This window comes from Oncorhynchus keta, chromosome 34 (assembly GCF_023373465.1).
Source record: "Oncorhynchus keta strain PuntledgeMale-10-30-2019 chromosome 34, Oket_V2, whole genome shotgun sequence".
Lineage (NCBI taxonomy): Eukaryota > Metazoa > Chordata > Actinopteri > Salmoniformes > Salmonidae > Oncorhynchus > Oncorhynchus keta.
Genome location: NC_068454.1, coordinates 75,561,661 through 75,589,618, shown reverse-complemented (window position 1 = coordinate 75,589,618; position 27,958 = coordinate 75,561,661). Strand labels below are relative to the sequence as shown.

At 45.0% G+C, this 27,958-nt stretch overlaps 1 protein-coding gene and 1 pseudogene across 1 annotated transcript; one reads left to right on the top strand and one right to left on the bottom strand.

The window, feature by feature from the left end:
- The first annotated feature begins 342 nt into the window (after positions 1-342).
- On the top strand, positions 343-17,402 carry LOC118373954 (vesicle-associated membrane protein 1-like). Its single transcript, XM_052494860.1, has 5 exons — positions 343-1,103; positions 3,709-3,859; positions 11,673-11,831; positions 12,906-12,957; positions 16,175-17,402. Coding segments are annotated over exons 1-5 (381 nt in total). The 5' UTR covers positions 343-1,101; the 3' UTR covers positions 16,192-17,402.
- Positions 17,403-19,034: 1,632 nt separating this feature from the next.
- On the bottom strand, positions 19,035-21,913 carry LOC118373958 (tapasin-related protein-like; annotated as a pseudogene).
- Between the last annotated feature and the right edge of the window lie 6,045 nt (positions 21,914-27,958).

The window sequence follows — 27,958 nt, the reverse complement described above, 5'->3', positions numbered from 1 at the left end:
GCAATAACGTTTGCACTGCGTCCTCTCTCATTTTGTATTAATGTACTAAAGAGGAATAACCGAGTTGTGGTCATGATGAAACGAGTAACTCAAACATAGGGACAGATAGTGAGTAGTCTACAACTGGGTGTTCGTGAGAGCCCTAGTCGTCCCGGTGGAGAAGGGAGCATTTACAAGCCAGAGCGCGTGGGGGGGGTGTTGCGGAGTCAACATTCTGTACCAAGCAATGTACCGCAGTGTCGTCCTGCCGCCCTATCCGACACAGAGAAAACTGCAGTACTGCAAAGTGTGGAGAGAGAGAAAGGGGAGCGCAAGAAAGAGGAGGGAGGGGGCTGGGAAAGAGGTACCGCACCATCGTTATGAGTCCAACTGGAGAGAGTGAGGGGAAGGGGAGCGACGCATTATTGCAGTATAGTGCCATCACACAAACACACTAACGAAATTAGCGCACTAACCCACAAACCGACACACACAGATACGCTTCCACACACTCGCCGGGAGAGGGGGAACAACGGTGGTGTTAGATAATTCTGAAATTAGACCACCGGAAAATAGTGAAATTATATAATTGGGTAATCTAAAGGAACATGAAATCAGTTGTGTTTAGTTTTGAAGGGGAACGTGCAACCTAAACCATTGGTGTGATTTTGAGCATCTCGACTCAGCATTCTTGGAATATCACGACTTCTCTTGCATAGATTTATTATCTAAAGAAATTCGCCAAGCATCCTTGGATTTATCTCTTATGGATTTTACGAACTGAAATTGAGAATCTGTGCATCAGCCGTATTCACTTTCAACCTCTTGTTCCGCTGCCTTTCTTCGAGCGAATTATTACCCGACACTTGCCTGGGTATTGCAGTACTTTGTGGATGACTTGCGGTGCTAAAGCATTGCTTTGAGGTTACTGCATCAGCTTCTGCATCCGTTTGTTATTAACGCATCAATTTAATCAGTCGAGTCTCTGAGGTTCTGGACATCTTTGGACGACAGCAGAGATTTTTCACCGTTGCGTTTTTGTGATTTCGCTTTTTACATTTTTGACTCCCCTACCCCCACCGCTCACTGACAGTGAGTCAGTTCCAAGCAGCTGCATAGAAGATGTGAGTATCAATGCAGGGCTTCCTCTTTTTTACTTATTCTATTGATTTGTTCTATTCACTAAACATGTTTTATTCTAATATGTTGAGTATTTATATCATGTTGTCAGGCTCTTTCTATGCTCTATTGATTTGTTCTAGCTTAAATGTATTTTGCTGACGCAAGTATTTTTCCGAAACAGCAGCTCTGAATGATAGATATCGTCCACTGTAGTTGATTACCCTCAGTCCTCTTCTGGGCTTCAAAAGAAATTCATTTTTTGAATGATTATTTTAATTAATAATTGGCTTATTTCAGCTGAAATTCTGTTTTCTTTCTTTATACTATGGGGTTTGAACCATATGGTTCTAGGGACTTCCAGGTTATCAAATGTCTGTGAAGTATTAGAAAATCAATATCGATGTGAATGGATTGGTCTGAGCTGAGGCTAAGACTGTGCAGGATGTTTGTCTTCTTCTCCTGTTCCAGGAGGAAATACAGTAGGGTGCTACGCATGACATCTGGGATGTTTGTCTTCTTCTCCTGTTACAGGAGGAAATACAGTAGGGTGCTACGCATGACATCTGGGATGTTTGTCTTCTTCCCCTGTTACAGGAGGAAATACAGTAGGGTGCTACGCATGACATCTGGGATGTTTGTCTTCTTCTGCTGTTACAGGAGGAAATACAGTAGGGTGCTACGCATGACATCTGGGATGTTTGTCTTCTTCTGCTGTTACAGGAGGAAATACAGTAGGGTGCTACGCATGACATCTGGGATGTTTGTCTTCTTCTCCTGTTACAGGAGGAAATACAGTAGGGTGCTACGCATGACATATGGGATGTTTGTCTTCTCCTGTTACAGGAGGAAATACAGTAGGGTGCTACGCATGACATCTGGGATGTTTGTCTTCTTCTCCTGTTACAGGAGGAAATACAGTAGGGTGCTACTCATGACATCTGGGATGTTTGTCTTCTTCTCCAGTTACAGGAGGAAATACAGTAGGGTGCTACGCATGACATATGGGATGTTTGTCTTCTCCTGTTACAGGAGGAAATACAGTAGGGTGCTACGCATGACATCTGGGATGTTTGTCTTCTTCTCCTGTTACAGGAGGAAATACAGTAGGGTGCTACTCATGACATCTGGGATGTTTGTCTTCTTCTCCAGTTACAGGAGGAAATACAACAGGGTGCTACGCATGACATCTGGGATGAGACTGTCCTGCACCTGCAGTATAGAACAAGTTCATGCCTTTCAAATTATGGCTATATTCTTCATGCAATATTTGCCTGTACTGTATATTTGGCTATTTTCAATAGTCTGAGTCAGGACCAACACCCACATAGGAGTCCATGGAGGCTGTCTGTGTTAGAACGCTCCCCCTCTCACCCATCCCCTTTCCCTCATCACCCCTCCTCCCCTCTCACCCATCCCCTTTCCCTCATCACCCCTCCTCCCCCTCTCACCCATCCCCTTTCCCTCATCACCCCTCCTCCCCCTCTCTTTCGCCTTCTCTGAACCAAATTAGATGTTTGCCCCATCTTTTAACCCTTCTTAGTTTTCTCTCTATTCTCTCCTTTTATTCCCTTTCTCCTTATCCCTCTCTCTTAATCTCCCGCTTCTCTCCAATATCTCCTGTTCACCATCTCTACAGCCCCCCTTACTTTTCTTTTGGCCTTTCCTCTCATCCTCCTCTTCTTATCTCCATCTTGCTTAATCTGACTCTCTCTCTCCATCTCTCTGTCCCCCTCTCCACTCTCTTTCTTTCTCTCTCTATCTCTCTCTCTCTCGTTCTGTCTCTCTCTCTCTCTCTCTCTCTCTCTCTCTCTCTCTCTCTCTCTCTCTCTCTCTCTCTCTCTCTCTCTCTCTCTCTCTCGTTCTGTCTCCCCCTCCCTCTCTCGTTCTGCCCCCCTCTCTCTCTCGTTCTGTCCCCCCCCCTCTCTCCCTCTCTCTCTGTCTCAGGGAGGCATCTATCCCATGTACAACTCTGACTTTATCCCCTTTATTCTCCTCACCAACAGCTTTGCTCCTTTCTGTACCTCATCATTCATCTTTCTAATGCATCGCATTAGTGAAAACCAAGACTGTTCTCAGGGCATTCTCCCACTATTCTATGAAAAGTCACTTCTGTTAGTCAAAACTGACAGACCTGCCCCGAGAACAGTCTTGGTTTCCACTAATGCGATATAGCCTCCCCAATACACTTCCTCTCCCTCTTCCCCTCTCTTGCTTCCAATTCCTTCCTTTAGCTCATATCCCTTATTTCCTCCTCCTCCTCTTTCCACTCTCCTCATTATACCTGCCCTTCTGTGTTTTAAACTTTTAATCTGAATGTCTTTTATCACTGAGTACTGTTATCAAGGCTTATTTTTTTTAAAAGATAGTTACAACACCTCTAAAATGTAGTTGTTTCAGCTTGACTGCTAAATGTAAAATGTTCTCCTCCTCCCCTTCCCCATCTCCCTCACATCTGTCCCTTCTCTTCCTCTCCCCTTTCTCATCTCCCCATTTATTTTTCTTCCCCTTCCTCATCTCTCTTCCCGTCTCCCTCCTTCCCCCCCGCCTATCCCTCGCTTTCCCATCTCTTCTCCTCTCTGTCCCTTCCTACCTCTCTCCCCTTCCCAGGTCTGCCCCAGACGCTGCTCCCCCAGCTGGACCTCCCGGAGCCCCAGGGGCCCCAGGAGCAGATGGAGCCCCAGGTGGAGGGCCCCCACCCCCTCCTCCCAACACCTCCAGCAACCGCAGGCTACAACAGACACAGGCCCAAGTGGAGGAGGTGAGCTAATGTGACACGCACATACAGTACCAACCAACCTGCTCCGGGTTTTGATACCATGCTCCTAACAGTACTCCCACTCGTGCCAAACCATATAGTACAACATTTTAAACTACAGCAAGTAGCTAGCTTGTCAATCTGGGATTGACGTCACAGCGTGAGACAACTAGCAGCAATTAGGCCAGATCTGGGCTGCATTTCCAGTTGCTCCCTCCTCTCTGCACTCATTCACTCTCCTTGGTGTAAGCAACAGCGCCACCTAGTTTCCCCCTTTTTGCTTTCATTTATTCAGTTCAATGAAATAGGGGAAGGGAAGGAATGAGGGCAGAAGTAAAGGAAGAACCTTCTGGACTGAAATGCAGTCCCAAGTCAAGCTGTAGAAACAGAGCTGACATTCTTTGATTGTTGGGAAATCTAAAAATAGAGGAGCATAGTCTACTCTACAATGCAATTTGATTTGTTTTACGATTTATTTCAGTAATGCTTTGGCTATCCAGTCTCCGTCAGGGTGTGGGGGTGTGGCTCTCTAGGATCAACATGATATTCCATCGACCTGACAACATGAATTTGTCATTTTATTGCTGTGTGTTTGTGGTGTGTGCATAATTTTATTTATTTATTTATTTATTTATTTTCTCACCTTTATTTAACCAGGTTGGCTAGTTGAGAACAAGTTCTCATTTGCAACTGCGACCTGGCCAAGATAAAGCATAGCAGTGTGAACAGACAACACAGAGTTACACATGGAGTAAACAATTAACAAGTCAATAACACAGTAGAAAAAAAGGGGAGTCTATATACATTGTGTGCAAAAGGCATGAGGAGGTAGGCGAATAATTACAATTTTGCAGATTAACACTGGAGTGATAAATGATCAGATGGTCATGTACAGGTAGAGATATTGGTGTGCAAAAGAGCAGAAAAGTAAATACATAAAAACAGTATGGGGATGAGGTAGGTGAAAATGGGTGGGCTATTTACCAATAGACTATGTACAGCTGCAGCGATCGGTTAGCTGCTCAGATAGCTGATGTTTGAAGTTGGTGAGGGAGATAAAAGTCTCCAACTTCAGCGATTTTTGCAATTCGTTCCAGTCACAGGCAGCAGAGTACTGGAACGAAAAGGCGGCCAAATGAGGTGTTGGCTTTAGGGATGATCAGTGAGATACACCTGCTGAAGCGCGTGCTACGGATGGGTGTTGCCATCGTGACCAGTGAACTGAGATAAGGCGGAGCTTTACCTAGCATGGACTTGTAGATGACCTGGAGCCAGTGGGTCTGGCGACGAATATGTAGCGAGGGCCAGCCGACTAGAGCATACAAGTCGCAGTGGTAGGTGGTATAAGGTGCTTTAGTGACAAAACGGATGGCACTGTGATAAACTGCATCCAGTTTGCTGAGTAGAGTGTTGGAAGCCATTTTGTAGATGACATCGCCAAAGTCGAGGATTGGTAGGATAGTCAGTTTTACTAGGGTAAGCTTGGCGGCGTGAGTGAAGGAGGCTTTGTTGCGGAATAGAAAGCCGACTCTTGATTTGATTTTCGATTGGAGATGTTTGATATGAGTCTGGAAGGAGAGTTTGCAGTCTAGCCAGACACCTAGGTACTTATAGATGTCCACATATTCCCATCCAGGGTGGTGATGCTAGTCGGGCATGCGGGTGCAGGCAGCGATCGGTTGAAAAGCATGCATTTGGTTTTACTAGCGTTTAAGAGCAGTTGGAGGCCACAGAAGGAGTGTTGTATGGCATTGAAGCTCGTTTGGAGGTTAGATAGCACAGTGTTCAATGACGGGCCGAAAGTATATAGAATGGTGTCGTCTGCGTAGAGGTGGATCAGGGAATCGCCCGCAGCAAGAGCAACATCATTGATATATACAGAGAAAAGAGTCGGCCCGAGAATTGAACCCTGTGGCACCCCCATGGAGACTGCCAGAGGACCGGACAGCATGCCCTCCGATTTGACACACTGAACTCTGTCTGCAAAGTAATTGGTGAACCAGGCAAGGCAGTCATCCGAAAAACCGAGGCTACTGAGTCTGCCGATAAGAATATGGGAAATGTTGTAACAACTATTCCAAAATACAATACCCAAGATATCAATTTGGCTAGCATACAATACAACATGGCTAGCATACAATACAACATGGCTAGCATACAATACAACATGGCTAGCATACAATACAACATGGCTAGCATACGATACAACATGGCTAGCATACGATACAAATCAAATCAAATCAAATTTATTTATATAGCCCTTCGTACATCAGCTGATATCTCAAAGTGCTGTACAGAAACCCAGCCTAAAACCCCAAACAGCAAACAATGCAGGTGTAAAAGCACGGTGGCTAGGAAAAACTCCCTAGAAAGGCCAAAACCTAGGAAGAAACCTAGAGAGGAACCGGGCTATGTGGGGTGGCCAGTCCTCTTCTGGCTGTGCCGGGTAGAGATTATAACAGAACATGACCAAGATGTTCAAATGTTCATAAATGACCAGCATGGTCGAATAATAATAAGGCAGAACAGTTGAAACTGGAGCAGCAGCACAGTCAGGTGGACTGGGGCATTGTGTCAGGTAGTCCTGGGGCACGGTCCTAGGGCTCAGGTCCTCCGAGAGAGAGAAAGAAAGAGAGAATTAGAGAGAGCATATGTGGGGTGGCCAGTCCTCTTCTGGCTGTGCCGGGTGGAGATTATAACAGAACGTGGCCAAGATGTTCAAATGTTCATAAATGACCAGCATGGTTGAATAATAGTAAGGCAGAACAGTTGAAACTGGAGCAGGAGCATGGCCAGGTGGACTGGGGACAGCAAGGAGTCCTCATGTCAGGTAGTCCTGGGACATGGTCCTAGGGCCCAGGCCAGTTGAAACTGGAGCAGCAGCATGGCCAGGTGGACTGGGGACAGCAAGGAGTCATCATGTCAGGTAGTCCTGGGGCATGGTCCTAGGGCTCAGGTCCTCCGAGAGAGAGAAAGAAAGAGAGAAGGAGAGAATTAGAGAACGCACACTTAGATTCACACAGGACACCGAATAGGACAGGAGAAGTACTCCAGATATAACAAACTGACCCTAGCCCCCGACACATAAACTACTGCAGCATAAATACTGGAGGCTGAGACAGGAGGGGTCAGGAGACACTGTGGCCCCATCCGAGGACACCCCGGACAGGGCCAAACAGGAAGGATATAACCCCACCCACTTTGCCAAAGCACAGCCCCCACACCACTAGAGGGATATCTTCAACCACCAACTTACCATCCTGAGACAAGGCCGAGTATAGCCCACAAAGATCTCCGCCACGGTACAACCCAAGGGGGCAACCCAGACAGGCCGACCACAACAGTGAATCAACCCACCCAGGTGACGCACCCCCAGGGACGGCACGAGAGAGCCCCAGCAAGCCAGTGACTCAGCCCCGTAACAGGGTTAGAGGCAGAGAATCCCAGTGGAAAGAGGGAACCGGCCAGGCAGAGACTGCAAGGGCGGTTCGTTGCTCCAGAGCCTTTCCGTTCACCTTCCCACTCCTGGGCCAGACTACACTCAATCATATGACCCACTGAAGAGATGAGTCTTCAGTAAAGACTTAAAGGTTGAGACCGAGTTTGCGTCTCTGACATGGGTAGGCAGACCGTTCCATAAAAATGGAGCTCTATAGGCGAAAGCCCTGCCTCCAGCTGTTTGCTTAGAAATTCTAGGGACAATTAGGAGGCCTGCGTCTTGTGACCGTAGCGTACATGTAGGTATGTACGGCAGGACCAAATCAGAGAGGTAGGTAGGAGCAAGCCCATGTAATGCTTTGTAGGTTAGCAGTAAAACCTTGAAATCAGCCCTTGCTTTGACAGGAAGCCAGTGTAGAGAGGCTAGCACTGGAGTAATATGATCAAATTTTTTGGTTCTAGTCAGGATTCTAGCAGCCGTATTTAGCACTAACTGAAGTTTATTTAGTGCTTTATCCGGCTAGCCGGAAAATAGAGCATTGCAGTAGTCTAACCTAGAAGTGACAAAAGCATGGATTAATTTTTCTGCATCATTTTTGGACAGAAAGTTTCTGATTTTTGCAATGTTACGTAGATGGAAAAAAGCTGTCCTCGAAATGGTCTTGATATGTTCTTCAAAAGAGAGATCAGGGTCCAGAGTAACGCCGAGGTCCTTCACAGTTTTATTTGAGACGACTGTACAACCATTAAGATTAATTGTCAGATTCAACAGAAGATCTCTTTGTTTCTTGGGACCTAGAACAAGCATCTCTGTTTTGTCCGAGTTTAATAGTAGAAAGTTTGCAGCCATCCACTTCCTTATGTCTGAAACACATGCTTCTAGCGAGGGCAATTTTGGGGCTTCACCATGTTTCATTGAAATGTACAGCTGTGTGTCATCCGCATAGCAGTGAAAGTTTACATTATGTTTTCGAATAACATCCCCAAGAGGTAAAATATATAGTGAAAACAATAGTGGTCCTAAAACAGAACCTTGAGGAACACCGAAATGTACAGTTGATTTGTCAGAGGACAAACCATTCACAGAGACAAACTGATATCTTTCCGACAGATAAGACCTAAACCAGGCCAGAACATGTCCGTGTAGACCAATTTGGGTTTCCAATCTCTCCAAAAGAATGTGGTGATCGATGGTATCAAAAGCAGCACTAAGGTCTAGGAGCACGAGGACAGATGCAGAGCCTCGGTCCGATGCCATTAAAATGTCATTTACCACCTTCACAAGTGCCGTCTCAGTGCTATGATGGGGTCTAAAACCAGACTGAAGCATTTCGTATACATTGTTTGTCTTCAGGAAGGCAGTGAGTTGCTGCGCAACAGCCTTCTCTAAAATCTTTGAGAGGAATGGAAGATTCGATATAGGCCGATAGTTTTTTATATTTTCTGGGTCAAGGTTTGGCTTTTTCAAGAGAGGCTTTATTACTGCCACTTTTAGTGAGTTTGGTACACATCCAGTGGATAGAGAGCCGTTTATTATGTTCAACATAGGAGGGCCAAGCACAGGAAGCAGCTCTTTCAGTAGTTTAGTTGGAATAGGGTCCAGTATACAGCTTGAAGGTTTAGAGGCCATGATTATTTTCATCATTGTGTCAAGAGATATAGTACTAAAACACTTGAGCGTCTCTCTTGATCCTAGGTCCTGGCAGAGTTGTGCAGACTCAGGACAACTGAGGTTTGGAGGAATACGCAGGTTTAAAGAGGAGTCCGTAATTTGCTTTCTAATAATCATAATCTTTTCCTCAAAGAAGTTCATGAATTTATCACTGCTAAAGTGAAAGTCATCCTCTCTTGGGGAATGCTGCTTTTTAGTTAGCTTTGCCACAGTATCAAAAAGGAATTTCGGATTGTTCTTATTTTCCTCAATTAAGTTAGAAAAATAGGACGATCGAGCAGCAGTAAGGGCTCTTCGGTACTGCACGGTACCGTCCTTCCAAGCTAGTCGGAAGACTTCCAGTTTGGTGTGGCGCCATTTCCGTTCCAATTTTCTGGAAGCTTGCTTCAGAGCTCGGGTATTTTCTGTGTACCAGGGAGCTAGTTTCTTATGAGACATTTTTTTAGTTTTTAGGGGTGCAACTGCATCTAGGGTATTGCGCAAGGTTAAATTGAGATCCTCAGTTAGGTGGTTAACGGATTTTTGTCCTCTGGCGTCCTTGGGTAGGCAGAGGGAGTCTGGAAGGGCATCAAGGAATCTTTGTGTTGTCTGTGAATTTATAGCACGACTTTTGATGTTCCTTGGTTGGGGTCTGAGCAGATTATTTGTTGCAATTGCAAACGTAATAAAATGGTGGTCCGATAGTCCAGGATTATGAGGAAAAACATTAAGATCCACAACATTTATTCCATGGGACAAAACTAGGTCCAGCGTATGACTGTGATAGTGAGTGGGTCCAGAGACATGTTGGACAAAACCCACTGAGTCGATGATGGCTCCAAAAGCCTTTTGGAGTGGGTCTGTGGACTTTTCCATGTGAATATTAAAGTCACCAAAGATTAGAATATTATCTGCAATGACTACAAGGTCTGATAGGAATTCAGGGAACTCAGTGAGAAACGCTGTATATGGCCCAGGAGGCCTGTAAACAGTAGCTATAAAAAGTGATTGAGTAGGCTGCATAGATTTCATGACTAGAAGCTCAAAAGACGAAAACGTCATTTTTTTTTTTTGTAAATTGAAATTTGCTATCGTAAATGTTAGCAACACCTCCGCCTTTGCGGGATGCACGGGGATATGGTCACTAGTGTAGCCAGGAGGTGAGGCCTCATTTAACACAGTAAATTCATCAGGCTTAAGCCATGTTTCAGTCAGGCCAATCACATCAAGATTATGATCAGTGATTAGTTCATTGACTATAATTGCCTTTGAAGTAAGGGATCTAACATTAAGTAGCCCTATTTTGAGATGTGAGGTATCATGATCTCTTTCAGTAATGACAGGAATGGAGGTGGTCTTTATCCTAGTGAGATTGCTAAGGCGAACACCGCCATGTTTAGTTTTGCCCAACCTAGGTCGAGGCACAGACACGGTCTCAATGGTGATAGCTGAGCTGACTACACTGACTATGCTAGTGGCAGACTCCACTATGCTGGCAGGCTGGCTAATAGCCTGCTGCCTGGCCTGCACCCTATTTCATTGTGGAGCTAGAGGAGTTAGAGCCCTGTCTATGTTGGCAGATAAGATGAGAGCACCCCTCCAGCTAGGATGGAGTCCGTCACTCCTCAGCAGGTCAGGCTTGGTCCTGTTTGTGGGTGAGTCCCAGAAAGAGGGCCAATTATCTACAAATTCTATCTTACAACATGGCTAGCATACGATACAACATTACATTTTTACATTACATTTAAGTCATTTAGCAGACGCTCTTATCCAGAGCGACTTACAAATTGGTGCATTCACCTTATGACATCCAGTGGAACAGCCACTTTACAATAGTGCATCTAAATCTTTTAAGGGGGGTGAGAAGGATTACTTTATCCTATCCTAGGTATTCCTTAAAGAGGTGGGGTTTCAGGTGTCTCCGGAAGGTGGTGATTGACTCCGCTGTCCTGGCGTCGTGAGGGAGTGTGTTCCACCATTGGGGAGCCAGAGCAGCGAACAGTTTTGACTGGGCTGAGCGGGAACTGTACTTCCTCAGTGGTAGGGAGGCGAGCAGGCCAGAGGTGGATGAACGCAGTGCCCTTGTTTGGGTGTAGGGCCTGATCAGAGCCTGGAGGTACTGAGGTGCCGTTCCCCTCACAGCTCCGTAGGCAAGCACCATGGCTAGCATACGATACAACATGGCTAGCATACAATACAACATGGCTAGCATACAATACAACATGGCTAGCATACGATACAACATGGCTAGCATATAATACAACATGGCTAGCATACGATACAACATGGCTAGCATACAATACAACATGGCTAGCATACGATACAACATGGCTAGCATACGATACAACATGGCTAGCATACAATACAACATGGCTAGCATACGATACAACATGGCTGTCTATGATGATGTTTTATATATTCTATTTTTATGGCCAACGTTATGTTATCTATTAACATAAATTAATCAACCATGTTATTTTCTTTATGTTAGTAATGGACTGCACTGCAGCTTGGGAATGGTTTCATGCTGTATTAAATTGTGTGATGTGGGCTTCTATGGCTCGGGATGTCAGTAAATTCCTCTCCTCTCCTCTCCTCTCCTCTCCTCTCCTCTCCTCTCCTCTCCTCTCCTCTCCTCTCCTCTCCTCTCCTCTCCTCCCTCACCTCACCTCACCTCACCTCTCCTCACCTCACCTCACCTCACCTCACCTCTCCTCTCCTCTCCAGGTGGTGGATATTATGCGGGTGAATGTGGACAAGGTTCTGGAGAGGGACCAGAAGCTGTCGGAGCTGGATGACAGAGCGGATGCTCTCCAGGCCGGGGCCTCCCAGTTCGAGAGCTGTGCAGCCAAACTCAAGAGCAAATACTGGTGGAAAAACGCAAAGGTAATGACAGTGATCAAGGATTATATTGTTATTCACATTAGCAGACACTTTCATCCAAAAGGACTTAAAATGATCATATTCAGGAGAATTGCAAGGTAATGGTAATATTGATAATGAATGTAATAGGGTTATTTAGCCAACTCTTTCTATCCATACAACATGTCTGTCTATGACAGGGTAGCCTAGTGGTTAGAGCGTTGGTCTTGTAACCGGAAGGTTGCAAGTTCAAATCCCCGAGCTGACAAGGTACAAATCTGTCGTTCTGCCCCTGAATGTTCCTAGGCCGTCATTGAAAATAAGAATTTGTTCTTAACTGACTTGCCTAGTTAAATAAAGGTAAAATAAAAAATAAAATAAATAAGAAAGTGACAGTGTACTGTCATATATTCAAGTTAACATATATATCCAGTATGTGGCCCATGAGGGAATCATTCAGAGCCTGTGGTGGTGTTGCAACGCCAGTAACATGCTCCACCAACCAGTACCACGCTCCACCAACCAGTACCATGCTCTACCAACCAGTACCACGCTCCACCAACCAGTACCATGCTCCACCAACCAGTACCACGCTCCACCAACCAGTACCACGCTCCACCAACCAACTGAGCCATGGTGGTGCAGGGCGCTGAGGCGAACACACAGCGTCTGTCCCTGGAACGCTGTCACCCCCCTTTCCCGCGCACTAATCCCCTAATTAGCGTCTGTGGGCGAGAGGAGTGGCGCTCCGGGGAATGGGGAAATAGGGAGGCTCTCACTGCAGAGTTTTCTCTACACGCAGTTATTCTTATTAATTGCATAGCAATAGCACCAAAAATACACTGACTGGACACAAGGGAGTGTGATGAAATGTTACGCTCTGCTTTTTGTGTTTGTCATCGTGCTGGGTTGGTGTGTGTGTGTGTGTGTGTGTGTGTGTTTTTGGTCAGCAGGACTAACGTTAATCCGCAGAGACTTCATCCCTGAATAATAAAAAACACATGTTTAATCATCCTGAGGAAAATCGATCAGGTTTATTAACTAGAAGAATAGAAGAATAAAGAAAGCCTTTAACTCTCTATTTGCTTTTCTTTCCAGATGATGATCATTATGGGTATCATTGGAGTTCTTGTGGTCGGAGTCCTTTTCTGTAAGTACCATTATTCATTGATACCCACTCGCATGTAGCCAGTTAGAAGGCATATGAATTATTGTGCAGATTAAATGAATGTCCATACTTCTGTATCGCATTAGCGGATACTCACACTGCTCCCAGGGCAGGTCTGCCGGTTTGATTAGCAGAAGTGACTTTTCGTAGCTGGTTAGGAGAATTAACGTGGCAGGTTAGGAGAATTAGGTTAAAGTTAGGAAAATGGTTAGGGTTAGCTAAAATGCTAACAATATCTAGCTGCAGCCAGGCCTGTCCTGAGAACAGTCTTGGTTTCCACTAATGCAATTCTGAATCCATACTAGTCAAGTGCAGTAGATATTAAGGCGAAGGCCACAGCTATAATCAGTGTGCACTTATAACAGGCCCAGGTCTGCCCTGCTCTGACGGTCTCCTAATGCCTACTCTTATGTCAATAATTTATGACAACTTATTACAGTAAATGATAAGGCCTCTGTTCCCAGTCATTCAGTAGAAACAACACATGTGTAGATGTAGCCCACTGAATGCAAAGATCATTATTTAGCTGTAAACACATTGTTAGATGTATCTTCAGTTTGTGATTTAGGAACCCATAAATCTGCTGACACAATTATTGAATGATCTCTCTCCCCCTCTTTCTCTTTCTCCCTACCCCCCCTCTACCCTTTATATATCCCTCTCTCTCTCCCCCTCTTTCTCTTTCTCCCTACCCCCCCCTCTACCCTTTATATATCCCTCTCTCTCTCCCCTCTTTCTCTTTCTCCCTACCCCCTACCCCCCTCTACCCCCCTTTATATATCCCTCTCTCTCTCCCCTCTTTCTCTTTCTCCCTACCCCCCCTCTACCCTTTATATATCCCTCTCTCTCTCCCCCTCTTTCTCTTTCTCCCTACCCCCTCTACCCCCCTCTCTATCTCCCCCTCTTTCTCTTTCTCCCTACCCCCTCTACCCTTTATATATCCCTCTCTCTCTCCCCCTCTTTCTCTTTCTCCCTACCCCCCCTCTACCCTTTATATATCCCTCTCTCTCTCCCCCTCTTTCTCTTTCTCCCTACCCCCCCTCTACCCTTTATATATCCCTCTCTCTCTCCCCCTCTTTCTCTTTCTCCCTACCCCCCCTCTACCCTTTATATATCCCTCTCTCTCTCCCCCTCTTTCTCTTTCTCCCTACCCCCCCTCTACCCTTTATATATCCCTCTCTCTCTCCCCTCTTTCTCTTTCTCCCTACCCCCCTCTACCCTTTATATATCCCTCTCTCTCTCCCCCTCTTTCTCTTTCTCCCTACCCCCCCTCTACCCTTTATATATCCCTCTCTCTCTCCCCCTCTTTCTCTTTCTCCCTTCTCCCTTTATATATCCCCCTCTCTCCCCCTCTTTCTCTTTCTCCCTACCCCCTCTTTTATATATCCCTCTCTCTCTCCCCCTCTTTCTCTTTCTCCCTACCCCCTCTACCCTTTATATATCCCTCTCTCTCTCCCCTCTTTCTCTTTCTCCCTACCCCCCCTCTACCCTTTATATATCCCTCTCTCTCTCCCCCTCTTTCTCTTTCTCCCTACCCCCTCTACCCTTTATATATCCCTCTCTCTCTCCCCCTCTTTCCTTTCTCCCTACCCCCTCTACCCTTTATATATCCCTCTCTATCTCCCCTCTTTTTTCTCTTTCTCCCTACCCCCTCTACCCTTTATATATCCCTCTCTCTCTCCCCTCTTTCTGTTTCTCCCTACCCCCTCTACCCTTTATATATCCTCTCTCTCTCCCTCTTTCTCTTTCTCCCTACCCCCTCTACCCTTTATATATCCCTCTCTCTTCTCTTTCTCCCCCTACCCCCTCTACCCTTTATATATCCCTCTCTCTCCCCCTCTTTCTCTTTCTCCCTACCCCCCTACCCTTTATATATCCCTCTCTCTCCCCCTCTTTCTCTTTCTCCCTACCCCCTCTATCTCTTTCTCTTTCTCCCTACCCTTTATATATCCCTCTCTCTCCCCCTCTTTCTCCTCCCTACCCCCTCTACCCTTTATATATCCCTCTCTCTCCCCCTCTTTCTCTTTCTCCCTACCCCCTCTACCCTTTATATATCCCTCTCTCTCTCTTTCTCCCCCTACCCCCTCTACCCTTTATATATCCCTCTCTATCTCCCTCTCTCTCCCTATTTCTCCCTACCCCCTCTACCCTTTATATATCCACTCTCTCCCCCTCTTTCCTTTCTCTTTCTCCCTACCCCCCTCTACCCTTTATATATCCCCCTCTTTCTCTTTCTCCCTACCCCCTCTACCCTTTATATATCCCTCTCTCTCTCCCCCTCTACCCTTTATATATCCCTCTCTCTCTTTCTCCCTACCCCCCTCTACCCTTTATATGTCCCTCTCTCTCTTTCTCCCTACCCCCTCTACCCTTTATATATCCACCCCCTCTCCCTTTATATATCCACCTCTTTCTCCCTACCCCCTCTACCCTTTATATATCCCTCTCTCTCTTTCTCCCTACCCCCCTCTACCCTTTATATATCCCTCTCTCTCTTTCTCCCTCCCCCTACCCCCTCTCTCTTTCTCCCTACCCCTTTATATATCCCTCTCTCTCTTTTCTCCCTACCCCCTCTACCCTTTATATATCCCTCTCTCTCTTTCTCCCTACCCCCCTCTACCCTTTATATATCCCTCTCTCTCTTTACCCCCTACCCCCTCTCTCTCTTTCTCCCTACCCTTTATATATCCCTCTCTCTCTTTCTCCCTACCCCCTCTACCCTTTATATATCCCTCTCTCTCTTTCTCCCTACCCCCCTCTACCCTTATATATCCCTCTCTCTCTTTCTCCCTACCCCCCTCTACCCTTTATATATCCCTCTCCCCCTCTTTCTCCCTACCCCCCCTCTACCCTTTATATATCCCTCTCTCCCCTCTTTCTCCCTACCCCCCTCTACCCTTTATATATCCCTCTCTCTCTTTCTCCCTACCCCCCCTCTACCCTTTATATATCCACCTCTCCCCCCTCTTTCTCCCTACCCCCCTCTACCCTTTATATATCCCTCTCTCTCTTTCTCCCTACCCCCCCTCTACCCTTTATATATCCCTCTCTCTCTTTCTCCCTACCCCCCTCTACCCTTTATATATCCCTCTCTCTCTTTCTCCCCCCTCTACCCTTTATATATCCCTCTCTCTCTTTCTCCTTAACCCCCCTCTACCCTTTATATATCCCTCTCTCTCCCTCTCCATCTTTCTCATAGTGTACTTCTTCTATTGAGTAATCCCAGCGTGGCAGGACAGACATGAGAGCGGAATAGAAGAGAAGAAGAAAAGTAAATCGACCCAGATCCAAACTCCAGTCCCGTCCCCTTTATCCTCCACACCAGGTCTTCCATCTAGCACTTAAACATGACGCTAGTGTGTAGATGTTGTTGCTCTCTTTTCTCTTCGTCCTCCTGCCCTTCTTTTTGATCCATCTTTCTTCCTCTGTTTTGGCGTGCTGTCTCACTCACTCTCTCCTGCCTCTGCGTCTCATACATTATTGAAGTGTGCAGTAGGGAAAGAGAGAGCAGGAAGGGAATGAAGGAGGGACGAGATAAGAAACCCCCTGTGACACAGGGACAGAGAGGACAGGAGCATACTGTAGGGAAAGAGAGAGAGAGAGAGAGAAAAAGCAGGAAGAAGTGAAAGAGAGAGAGAGAGAGAAAGAAAGCAGGAAGGAGAGAGAGAGAGAGAGAGAGAGAGAGAGAGAGAGAGAGAGAGAGAGAGAGAGAGAGAGAGAGAGAGAGAGAGAGAGAGAGAGAGAGAGAGAGAGAGAGAGAGAGAAAGCAGGAAGAAGTGAAAGAGAGAGAGCATGGAGAGAGAGAGGGAGTGCAAAGAGAGAGCAGCAGAGAAGCAGTTCTTTCTATCCAGATACGCCAAAGCTTGTTCGTGTTACCTTTTGGAGAGCGTACCACATTTGTAAATTGATACTGACATACAGTACCTAACAACCCCTCCTGATCCCCTACCTCATACCACTACCATTATAAACACTACTTACTAATACAAGGTCATGTTTAAGAGTATGATCATTTTGTCATGTGTGTGTACTTGTGATCCAAATCAGTGTAGCCAGTAGCTTTTTCCAGGGTTAGTTGATGTAGGCCTTGACGGGCATTCCTGCCTTTTCCTTTACCTCCCTCTTCCTCTCACTCGCTGACTGTGGTATTTAAGAGAGAGAGAGAGAGAGAGAGAGAATAAGAAAAGCCAGGAAGGATACTGGAAAAGGCAGAAACCACTTTTGGGACACTGACTTTTAGTATATCTATATTCTTGTACCACAGACAGACAGACGGACAGTTAGCTAGATTGACATTGACAGACAGAAACAGTCTGTACCTACAAAGACTATTCTTTCAGGAGTGCAGACAAAAGTCTATAGAGTATTAACTCTGGACACACCTAAAGGCAGGTCTGTGTAATAACACTGCATAGTACATTTTTGATTGATTAGTGAGCAGCTTTACTGTGTTGTCGTTGTGTTCAGACACTCTTGTACGTTCTAGTAGAGAGGGTACAGGGTTAGGGAGGAATGGTTCAATAGACTGTCCCCTATCTGGAGAGGACATAACCAAATAAACCCCCAAATAACCCACTTCCTGCACATCAAACCAACAAAACACACACTGTTACCTACAGTAGCCAATAGGCTGTTACCTACAGTAGCCAATAGGCTGTTACCTACAGTATCCAATAGGCTGTTACCTACAGTATCCAATAGGCTGTTACCTACAGTATCCAATAGGCTGTTACCTACAGTATCCAATAGGCTGTTACCTACAGTAGCCAATAGGCTGTTACCTACAGTAGCCAATAGGCTATTACCTACAGTATCCAATAGGCTGTTACCTACAGTAGCCAATAGGCTGTTACCTACAGTATCCAATAGGCTGTTACCTACAGTATCCAATAGGCTGTTACCTACAGTATCCAATAGGCTGTTACCTACAGTATCCAATAGGCTGTTACCTACAGTATCCAATAGGCTGTTACCTACAGTAGCCAATAGGCTGTTACCTAAAGTAGCCAATAGGCTTTTACCTACAGTAGCCAATAGGCTTTTACCTACAGTATCCAATAGGCTGTTACCTACAGTATCCAATAGGCTGTTACCTACAGTAGCCAATAGGCTGTTACCTACAGTAGCCAATAGGCTGTTACCTACAGTATCCAATAGGCTGTTACCTACAGTAGCCAATAGGCTGTTACCTACAGTAGCCAATAGGCTGTTACCTACAGTAGCCAATAGGCTGTTACCTACAGTAGCCAATAGGCTGTTACCTACAGTATCCAATAGGCCCAATGGAAGTAGTGTTTGTGTCTTACTTGACTTGCATGGCAGACGATGTCCATAGTTTTGCCTATTTGTGTGACCTATGTATCTGCCATTTCTTAAACTTAACTGCCGATTGTACATTAATTTTGTTTGGTTTAGTGGTTTTCAGGACCTGTGTATAGGCTACTGTATCTGCCCAATTAGTAACTCATGCGTATGCAATGTAATGAAGCTCAAGAGTTTGCCAAATTTTTGTTGCTCACATGCTTTCAAAATAACTAATACACAACCAGAGAACAATGTTTGATACAGTAGTATTCTGTCAGGGAAAAAACAAAAACGAAAACCATAGTAGCGTACAAGTAGTACTATAAAGTACTTCATCTTTGCCAGACTATTGCTCCTGAAAATGTGTTTTTTAGTTAGTTTATATTTTACTTTTGGTGTTGGATATTCCAGAAAATATAATTTCTCTCAATGGTTGATAGAGGGACTGTTTGTCACATTGTACAAAAAGAAATATGAAAAATAGCTGTGTAAATTGCATTTCTGAATGAAAATAGTGGTGATTACTCAAAACAATGATCTAATAATATTGTGCAATAATATTATTAGGTAAATAAATGATACAACATGATAATACTGGGAGAGATACAACTGGATCGTGAGAACTCTTTAACCGCATGCTTACCACTTGATGCTAATAAACAAAATCATCAACATGAATGTTTTCATCATTGAAGTGAAAATGAACAGGTATAATCCCACACCGTCTCTCCAGATTCAGAGAACAACACCAATGATACTATTAAAGAAAACATTTATTTGAAGAAAATGTACAACTGTTTATAGTACAACAGTAATTCACATTACAGCAACTCTTAAGACATGCAAGAAAAAAAGAAAAATGTATTATTTGTCTGTTTGGACAGAAATTTGCTTTGCATTTATAGGTTACTGTTGTCGTACTACAAATAGTTAAAAATACAAGGAGGTCCATAGGGAGCATGGGGAACTTATTTCATCACTTGGTAGAAGAACAGAACGGTGATAACCAGAAAACCCAGGACCATCCAGTAGGAATCTGTAACAACAGGGAACCGTTTGGACTAATATGAATGGACACCATTTTGTTTCTGCTCAGGTTCTCCCAATGACTCACAGTCAGCAGGCACCCAACAGGAGAAAACATTTAGCAAAAGAGCAGTATCTGAACCTGCCTGATAAGAACACTCATTATATAATAATGAATGTGACCCATCAGCAATGCTGATGTTCACCTAATTTCCTATTGTCCTCTCACGCCTGTGTCTGTAGCAGCCTACCTGGCTCAGGTGTCTCTACTGTCAGGCTGAGGGAGAGGGGTGTGTCCAGGGCCGGGTGGGTCACTCTGCAGGTGACCGTGGTTCCAGGGGGGAAGGTGGAGGGGTGAAGGGTGAGGTGGGAGGAGATGGACATGGTCCTGTCGCTGTGCTGCCGATGGCTGGAGAGAGACACCTGGTCTGATAGGACGCTAGGCTCTGAGTCTGTAGAGGAGACGGAGAACCACTCCATCTGAGAGAGAAGAGAGTCTCAGTATAATGTCTGTAATATTTAGGATATCCATATTATAAGTGCTGTACGATGACCTACCAATGATCTTCTGATTTCATTAATCAATCAATCAAATTTTATTTATATAGTCCTTCGTACATCAGCTGTGTGCCAACCACTTTGAAACAGTGGTATCTGTGAATATGAATGACTGGATATTTCATTGGTCGACCGCACCAGACACACCTGGACATCCAGAGGGTAGTAGTTCTTGCAGTGGCAGCTCAGTTTCTGGGGCAACTCATCCCGAAATACCAGCTTCTCCTCAGAGAGAGAAACATGAAGAGGTTCTGAAGACAGAGAGACTTCGTATTTAGATGTGAATCGTGTGCACATTATGTCACACATGACATAGACACCTAATGTAATAAACGCATGTTCATATGTGTAGATAAATAATGTACACAGGAGCAATGTGGGTTAAGTGCCTTGCTTAAGAGATTTTCCACATTTTTGTCGCTGACATTCAAACCAGCAACCTTTGGGTTATTGTACCAACGCTCTTAACCACTAGGCTACCTGCTCCCAATGTAAAGAGACAATCAATCACAAGTGTTCTTAGAGGGACTCACGTGTGACGTGTAGCTGTATGACCTGCTGGGCCTGGTACAGTCCAGTGCTGACGGTGCAGATTTAGGTCCCCTCGTCAGATACCTTCAGTCTGGCCAGAGTCAGAGAAGCATTACCCTGCCCCACCAGCAGGGGGGGATCCACGCTCGAACCCTCCCTCTCCACGTGTACTGGAGGAGAAAAAAACGATGCGAAACAGAGTACGATGAGGTGAAAAATAGGGAAAATTCTCATAGTAATCATTCAGTAAACCTCTGGGTTCCTAGCTATGACAGTAATATTTTCCGTCTCTGGGTGGATAATAAAGTTGGAATGTTGACCATGGAGGTCCTAATGCACTTTATGTTGTGATGGTAAGTAGACCTAACTCATCCAACACTAATAGCGCCATCATAACTACTTAAATAATGCCTTTATTCTCTCACCTGCTGGCCCCTCCTCCGCCTCCGTCTGCCCTGCCCTAATCTCCAGCATTTTCCTCCCACTTCCTCTGTGCTGCCACTCAAGCCCCAGCTCCTGCCCTGGGGGTGGGGCCTGCTGCCCGAAGCCAGTCCAGGAAGGCCACGCCCCCTAGAGGAGCAGAGTGAGACTCTGAGCGAGAGAACACCAGGAACACCACTGGGGAAGACAAGGGAGAGAGAAAGGAGGGATTATGGAGAAAGAAGCAAGTGAAAAGTAGAGAAAGTGCAAAGTACTAGATAAAGAAAGAGGGGTGATGAGAGAAGAGGCTGGGGTGAGAGAATGAATCATTACAATATGACCCGTCTACTCTACCACAGGCATACTACCAAAAGCATTATAATAACCTCCTTGTCTCACCCTCAGTCAGCAAAGTTCCTGATTGGCTGAGGGGGAGTTCCAGTTTGCTTTGTATGAGAGCTGGACTATCTGATCGGTCCAGTGGCAGTGTCTGCAGGACCAATTTGAGGCTGAGCACGCCCCCCTCCATCTGCAAGGAGCCAATGAAATAGGCTGGTTCTGTGGAGACCTCCTTTGCTTTATGAAGGAAGTAGCGGCTGATCTCACATGTCACTTCCTGTTCGTTACAGTCAGCGTGGAGCAGTAGGGTCTGCCTCTGGGATCTCATGAGACTCAACTGTCAGAAAGCAGAGAGGGGTGGAGGGAGAGTGCAGGAGAGGGATGGCGTGAGGGAGAGAGAAGGGGAAGGTAATTTCATCAGGTAACTCTGCTGTACAAAAGAGAACCTGATAATGAATCAACCTTTAGCCTCCAAGATGATGTTGTCGGGATCGGGGACAGCAGGGGGTTTGAAGGGGGTCAGAGTATCAGGTGAAAGATCAGGGGTCACGGCCAGGTCTCTGAGGACAAGCTTGGCTGAAGAGAGCCCCACCTCCCATTTCCCCCACCCCACAACCCTCCTCCACCAGAGAACAGGACAGCACAACGTCTGCTAGTCCCTGGCCTAAGAGTCCAGAATATACCACTATTTCATGTTTAGAAAATGTCGGGAAATCAAATATCCAAAAAGCAGCATTTCAAGCATCTTTCCAGTAGTTTTTTTGTCATCAGTAATTACTGACTTTTCAGAAATATACAGAATAGACCCCTAATTGCATAATTGAATTAATGACCACGCTCGAAATCACAGTCGAAGATATAAGAAAACTATTTTGAATACAGTGAAAATGTTTGGCTGTTATACCGTGAAGTTACTTTTGTTTGAAGGTAAACCAAATAAATCAAGTAAAATAAATGGTCGATTAAAAGTTCGCGTTGAACGTCTAGGATTTGACAAAATAAGAATGATGAGACCCATTGATTTATCAAAAAACGATTAATAGATGCCATGTTTCCAGTGTTTTTCATTGCGCTATAGTTTGTTTTCAGCGTTCGAAGCTAGTGCGTCATTGTTGAATTTAGAGAAACTTTGCTGAATTAAAGTGAAAGAGAGTTGTCCATTTTTCAGCATATCCTCCAGAGCAATAACCTTATCCCTCATTAGTTGCTAAAATAAATGTGTCTATAACATGTGATCATAGTTAGCCAAACCAATAGATGGCGCTGCTGTTATGTGTATCTGAGTGTTATACTATATAGTACGAGTGAGCCAAGTAAGGCATGACTTACTATGCACTAAATGGAGTTGTATGGATGCTAAACAATGATGCTGAAGTAATCAACATAACCTTGCATTTGTATAGAACAAACAACGTACAAAACACGTTGTCTATTCCAACGCTCTGCTAAAAACTTTTCCGCGCTCAGGTAAAAAAAAAAAACTGCGGCTCAACACCCATCTATTTTTTGTGACTACCTGGACCTCCCATTTGGTTTTGAAGTATTGAAACCAAAACATATGGATTTGAATAAACATGAAAAGGTGAATGTAAGAAGCACACATCATTTCAAATATGCTACATGTCAAATGAAATGGCATATAAACACTCTAAACAGGTCAGGAGCCAGACATGGAGTTTAAGAAGTATCGAAAATGAATTATTTAGGCTATATTATTTAAATTATTTGTGCAGAAGGTTCTACATGGAACCCCAAAGCGTTTTACCTAGAACAAAAAGTTTTTTTTTTTTTTACCTATAACCAAAAAGGGTTCTCCTATGGGGACAGCTGAAGAACCCTTTGGGAACTATTTTTTCTAAAAGTGTATGGGTAATTATGTGTCCTGGTCTGCATAAGTTAACAAAGCTATCTATTCCATACTCACACCAGACCTCAGATCAAATATATAAAATACTATTTGAACCCAGGTCTGACACACACAGTCTCCTAGCATCAGTCAGTGTGTTAAGTAGTCTACATTAGCTCCAAGGAGCGATGAGACATGATGGTTGCTGTAGACAGATGGCCAGAATTACGGAGGTTACACATTATTTACGACAGCCATCTCCCTCTCTCTCTCTCTCTAATGTGGGCAGATAGATAGATAGATAGATAGATAGATAGATAGATAGATAGATAGATAGATAGATAGATAGATAGATAGATAGATAGATAGATAGATAGATAGATAGATAGATAGATAGATAGAGAGAGAGAGAGAGGGAAGGGGAGGTTAAGGAGGGGAGAACAGTTGGGATAGATAGTGGTCAAGCTCCTGAGGTTCAAGGACAAGGTAGCTGTTCTGGAAAGAGCCAAGAACTTGAGAGGAACGTATATCTTCCTCAACGAGGACTATCCTGAAGCTGTGCACCAGAAGAGGAAAGAACTGATCCCAGCCATAAAAGCTGCAAGGACGTGTGCGGACATTGCGTGTGTCCGCTATGACAGGCACATTGTCCATCCTCCCTCCCAGAAGCCTGGAAGGGATGAGAGAGCCAAGCCTATGGGTACGTAGCCTAAACCTCGCAGCACACACACCAATGGATTAACGGACTGCTGAATGTATTCATATTTTCAATATTATGTCTGTCTCTGATAAGCTTCCCAGGAAAGGGCTGAAAATAGCCCATATGAATATATGTAGCCTTAGAAATAAGGTTCATGAAATCAATAATTTGCTAACATCAGATAACATTCATATATTAGACATTTCTGAGACTCACTTAGATAATTCATTTGATGATACATCAGTAGCAAAACTGTCACGCCCTGACCTTTTTCACCGGTCCTTGTGCTTGTCTCCGCCCCCTACAGGTGTGCCCATCTCCCTTATTATCCCCTGTGTATTTATACCTGTGTTCTCTGTCTGTTTTTGCCAGTTTGTCTTGTTCGTTCAAGCTTACAAGCAGTTTTCCTGTCAGCTCCTATCGTTTCCCAGACTCTTTTTGCTCGTCCTTCCGGTTTTGACCTTTGCCTGTTCTGACCCTGCACCCTCCCACCTGACCTCTCTGCCTGACCCTGACCCTGAGCCTGCCTACCATCCTGTACCTTTGCCTTACCCTGGATTTTCGACCCCTGCCTGCCTTGACCTGTCTTTGCCTGCCCCTGTTTGCTACAATAAACAGGGTTACTTCGACAGTCTGCATCTGGGTCTTACTGTAAGGGTTTTCCTGTGGTGAAGGAGAAGCGGACCAAAATGCAGCGTGGTGGTTATTCATGTTCTTTAATAAAGGAACTCGACATGGAATAACTAACAAAACAATAAATGTGCGAAAACCCAAACAGTCCTATCTGGTGTAAAACAGAGACAGGAACAATCACCCACAAACACACAGTGAAACCCAGGCTACCTAAGTATGATTCTCAATCAGAGACAACTAATGACACCTGCCTCTGATTGAGAACCATACTAGGCCCAAACATAGAAATACCCAAAACCTAGAAAAACAAACATAGACTGCCCACCCAACTCACGCCCTGACCATACTAAATAAATACAAAACAAAGGAAAATAAAGGTCAGAACGTGACACTTACCTTGATTCTTGAAAAAAACAAGGATATAACATTTATAGAAGAGACAGAAATGCTTATGGGGGAGGAGTTGCTGTATATATATATATATATATTCAGGGCCATATCCCTGTAATGCTTAGAGAAGATCTTATGTCAAGTGTTATTGAAGTGTTGTGGTTGCAGGTTCACTTGGCACATCTAAAGCCTTTTCTTCTGGGGTGTTGTATATAGGCCACCAAGTGCTAACAGTCAGTATCTAAATAGTGTATGTGATGTAAACAGAGATGTCTACTTTCTTGGGGCCCTGAATATTGACTGGTTTTCATCAAGCTATCCCATCAAGAGGAAGCTTGTTTTTTTTGTGTATTTTTTTTGTGTGTTGAATTTTAACCCCTTCTTCTCCCCAATTTCGTGGTATCCAATTGTTAGTAGCTACTATCTTGTCTCATTGCTACAACTCCCATACGGGCTCGGGAGAGACGAAGGTTGAAAGTAATGCGTCCTCCGATACACAACCCAACCAGCCGTACAGGGCGCATCCAATCCGGAAGCCAGCTGCACCAATGTGTCGGAGGATACACCGTGCATCTGGCGACCTGGTTAGCGTGCACTGCACCCGGCCCGCCACAGGAGTCGCTGGTGCGCGATGAGACAAGGATATCCCTACCGGCCAAACCCTCCCTAACCCTAACCCGGACAAGTGGTAGATAGAAAGTGGTAGATAGGGCCTCCCGGGTGGTTGCTGTTTAATAATGGAACTGAACACTGATTAACACTGATTAACAAAACACAGAGAACAACCAAATCAGTTCTGTCTGCTGCAGACACAAAAACAGAAAGCAAACACCCACAACCAAAATGGGGAAAACAGGCTACCTAGGTATTATTCTCAATTAGAGACAACGAATGACACCTGCCTCTGATTGAGAACCATACTAGGCCAAACACATAGAAATATAACATAGAAAAAAGAACATAGACTACCCACCCCAACTCACGCCCTGACCAACCTAACACAAAGACATAAAAAAGGAACTAAGGTCAGAACGTGACAGCTGGATAGAAAGTGCTGGAAAGAAAGTGGTAAATAGAAAGGGATGGATACATAGGGGTGGATAGAATGGTATGGACAGAAAGTGGTGGATAGAAAGGGGTTTGTTAACTTGGCTTTCGAAGACCTTAGAAAGGCAGGGTAGGATAGATATAGGTCTGTAGCAGTTTGGGTCAAGAGTGTCCCCCCACTTTAAAGAGGGGGATGACCGCAGCTGCTTTCCAATCTTTGGGAATCTCAGACAACACGGAAGAGAGGTTGAACAGGCTAGTAATAGGGGTGGCAACAATTTCAGCAGATAATTTTAGAAAGAAAGGGACCAGATTGTCTAGCCCGGCTGATTTGTAGGGGTCCAGATTTTGCAGCTCTTTCAGAACATCAGCTGACTGGATTTGGGAGAAGGAGACATGGGGAAGACTTGGGCGAGTTGCTATGGGGGGTGCAGTGCTGTTGACCGGAGTAGGGGTTGCCAGGTGGAAAGCACAGCCAGCCGTAGAAAAATGCTAATTGAAATGCTCAATTACAGTGGATGTATCAGTGGTGACAGTGTTTCCTATCTTTTCTATCCACCCCTTTCTATCCACCCCTTTCTATCCACCCCTTTCTATCCATGCCTTTCTATCCACCACTTTCTATCCACCCCTTTCTACTTTCTATCCACCCCTTTCTATCCACCCCTTTCTATCCACCCTTTCCACCCCTTTCTATCCACCCCTTTCTATCCACCCCTTTCTATCCAACCCTTTCTATCCATGCCTTTCTATCCACCCCTTTCTATCCACCCCTTTCTATCCACCACTTTCTATCCACCCCTTTCTATCCACCCCTTTCTATCCACCCCTTTCTATCCACCCCTTTCTATCCACCCCTTTCTATCCACCACTTTCTATCCATCCCTTTCTATCCAACACTTTCTATCCATCCCTTTCTATCCATCCCTTTCTATCCAACACTTTCTATCCATGCCTTTCTATCCACCACTTTCTATCCACCACTTTCTATCCACCACTTTCTATCCACCTCTCTGCTATGCAATCTGGTTTCAGAGCTGGTCATGGGTGCACCTCAGCCACGCTCAAGGTCTTAAACGATATCTTAACCGCCATCGATAAGAAACATTACTGTGCAGCCGTATTCATTGATCTGGCCAAGGCTTTCGACTCTGTCAATCACCACATCCTCATCGGCAGACTCGACAGCCTTGAGTTCTCAAATGATTGCCTCACCTGGTTCACCAACTACTTCTCTGATAGAGTTCAGTGTGTCAAATCGGAGGGTCTGCTGTCCGGACCTCTGGCAGTCTCTAAGGGGGTGCCACAGGGTTCAATTCTTGGACCGACTCTCTTCTCTGTATACATCAATGATGTCGCTCTTGCTGCTGGTGAGTCTCTGATCCACCTCTACGCAGACGACACCATTCTGTATACTTCCGGCCCTTCTTTGGACATTGTGTTAACAACCCTCCAGACAAGCTTCAATGCCATACAACTCTCCTTCCGTGGCCTCCAATAGCTCTTAAATACAAGTAAAACTAAATGCATGCTCTTCAATCGATCGCTGCCTGCACCTGCCCGCCTGTCCAACATCACTACTCTGGACAGCTCTGACTTAGAATATGTGGACAACTACAAATACCTAGGTGTCTGGTTAGACTGTAAACTCTCCTTCCAGACCCACATCAAACATCTCCAATCCAAAGTTAAATCTAGAATTTGCTTCCTATTTCGCAACAAAGCATCCTTCACTCATGCTGCCAAACATACCCTTGTAAAACTGACCATCCTACCAATCCTCGACTTCGGCGATGTCATTTACAAAATAGCCTCCAATACCTTACTCAACAAATTGGATGCAGTCTATCACAGTGCCATCCGTTTTGTCACCAAAGCCCCATATACTACCCACCATTGCGACCTGTACGCTCTTATTGACTGGCCCCCGCTTCATACTCGTCGCCAAACGAGCTCCATGACATCTACAAGACCCTGTTAGGTAAAGTCCCCCCTTATCTCAGCTCGCTGGTCACCATAGCATCACCCACCTGTAGCACGCGCTCCAGCAGGTATATCTCTCTGGTCACCCCCAAAACCAATTATTTCTTTGGCCGTCTCTCCTTCCAGTTCTCTGCTGCCAATGACTGGAACAAACTAGAAAATTATTTGAAACTGGAAACACTTATCTCCCTCACTAGCTTTAAGCA

What these genes read in the sequence shown, in the direction of transcription:
- LOC118373954 (XM_052494860.1), top strand. An exon ending in CACAGGCCCAAGTGGAGGAG is followed by an intron (nt 3,860 to 11,672) that starts GTGAGCTAATGT and finishes TCTCCTCTCCAG; the next exon opens with GTGGTGGATATTATGCGGGT. An exon ending in ACTGGTGGAAAAACGCAAAG is followed by an intron (nt 11,832 to 12,905) that starts GTAATGACAGTG and finishes TTTTCTTTCCAG; the next exon opens with ATGATGATCATTATGGGTAT.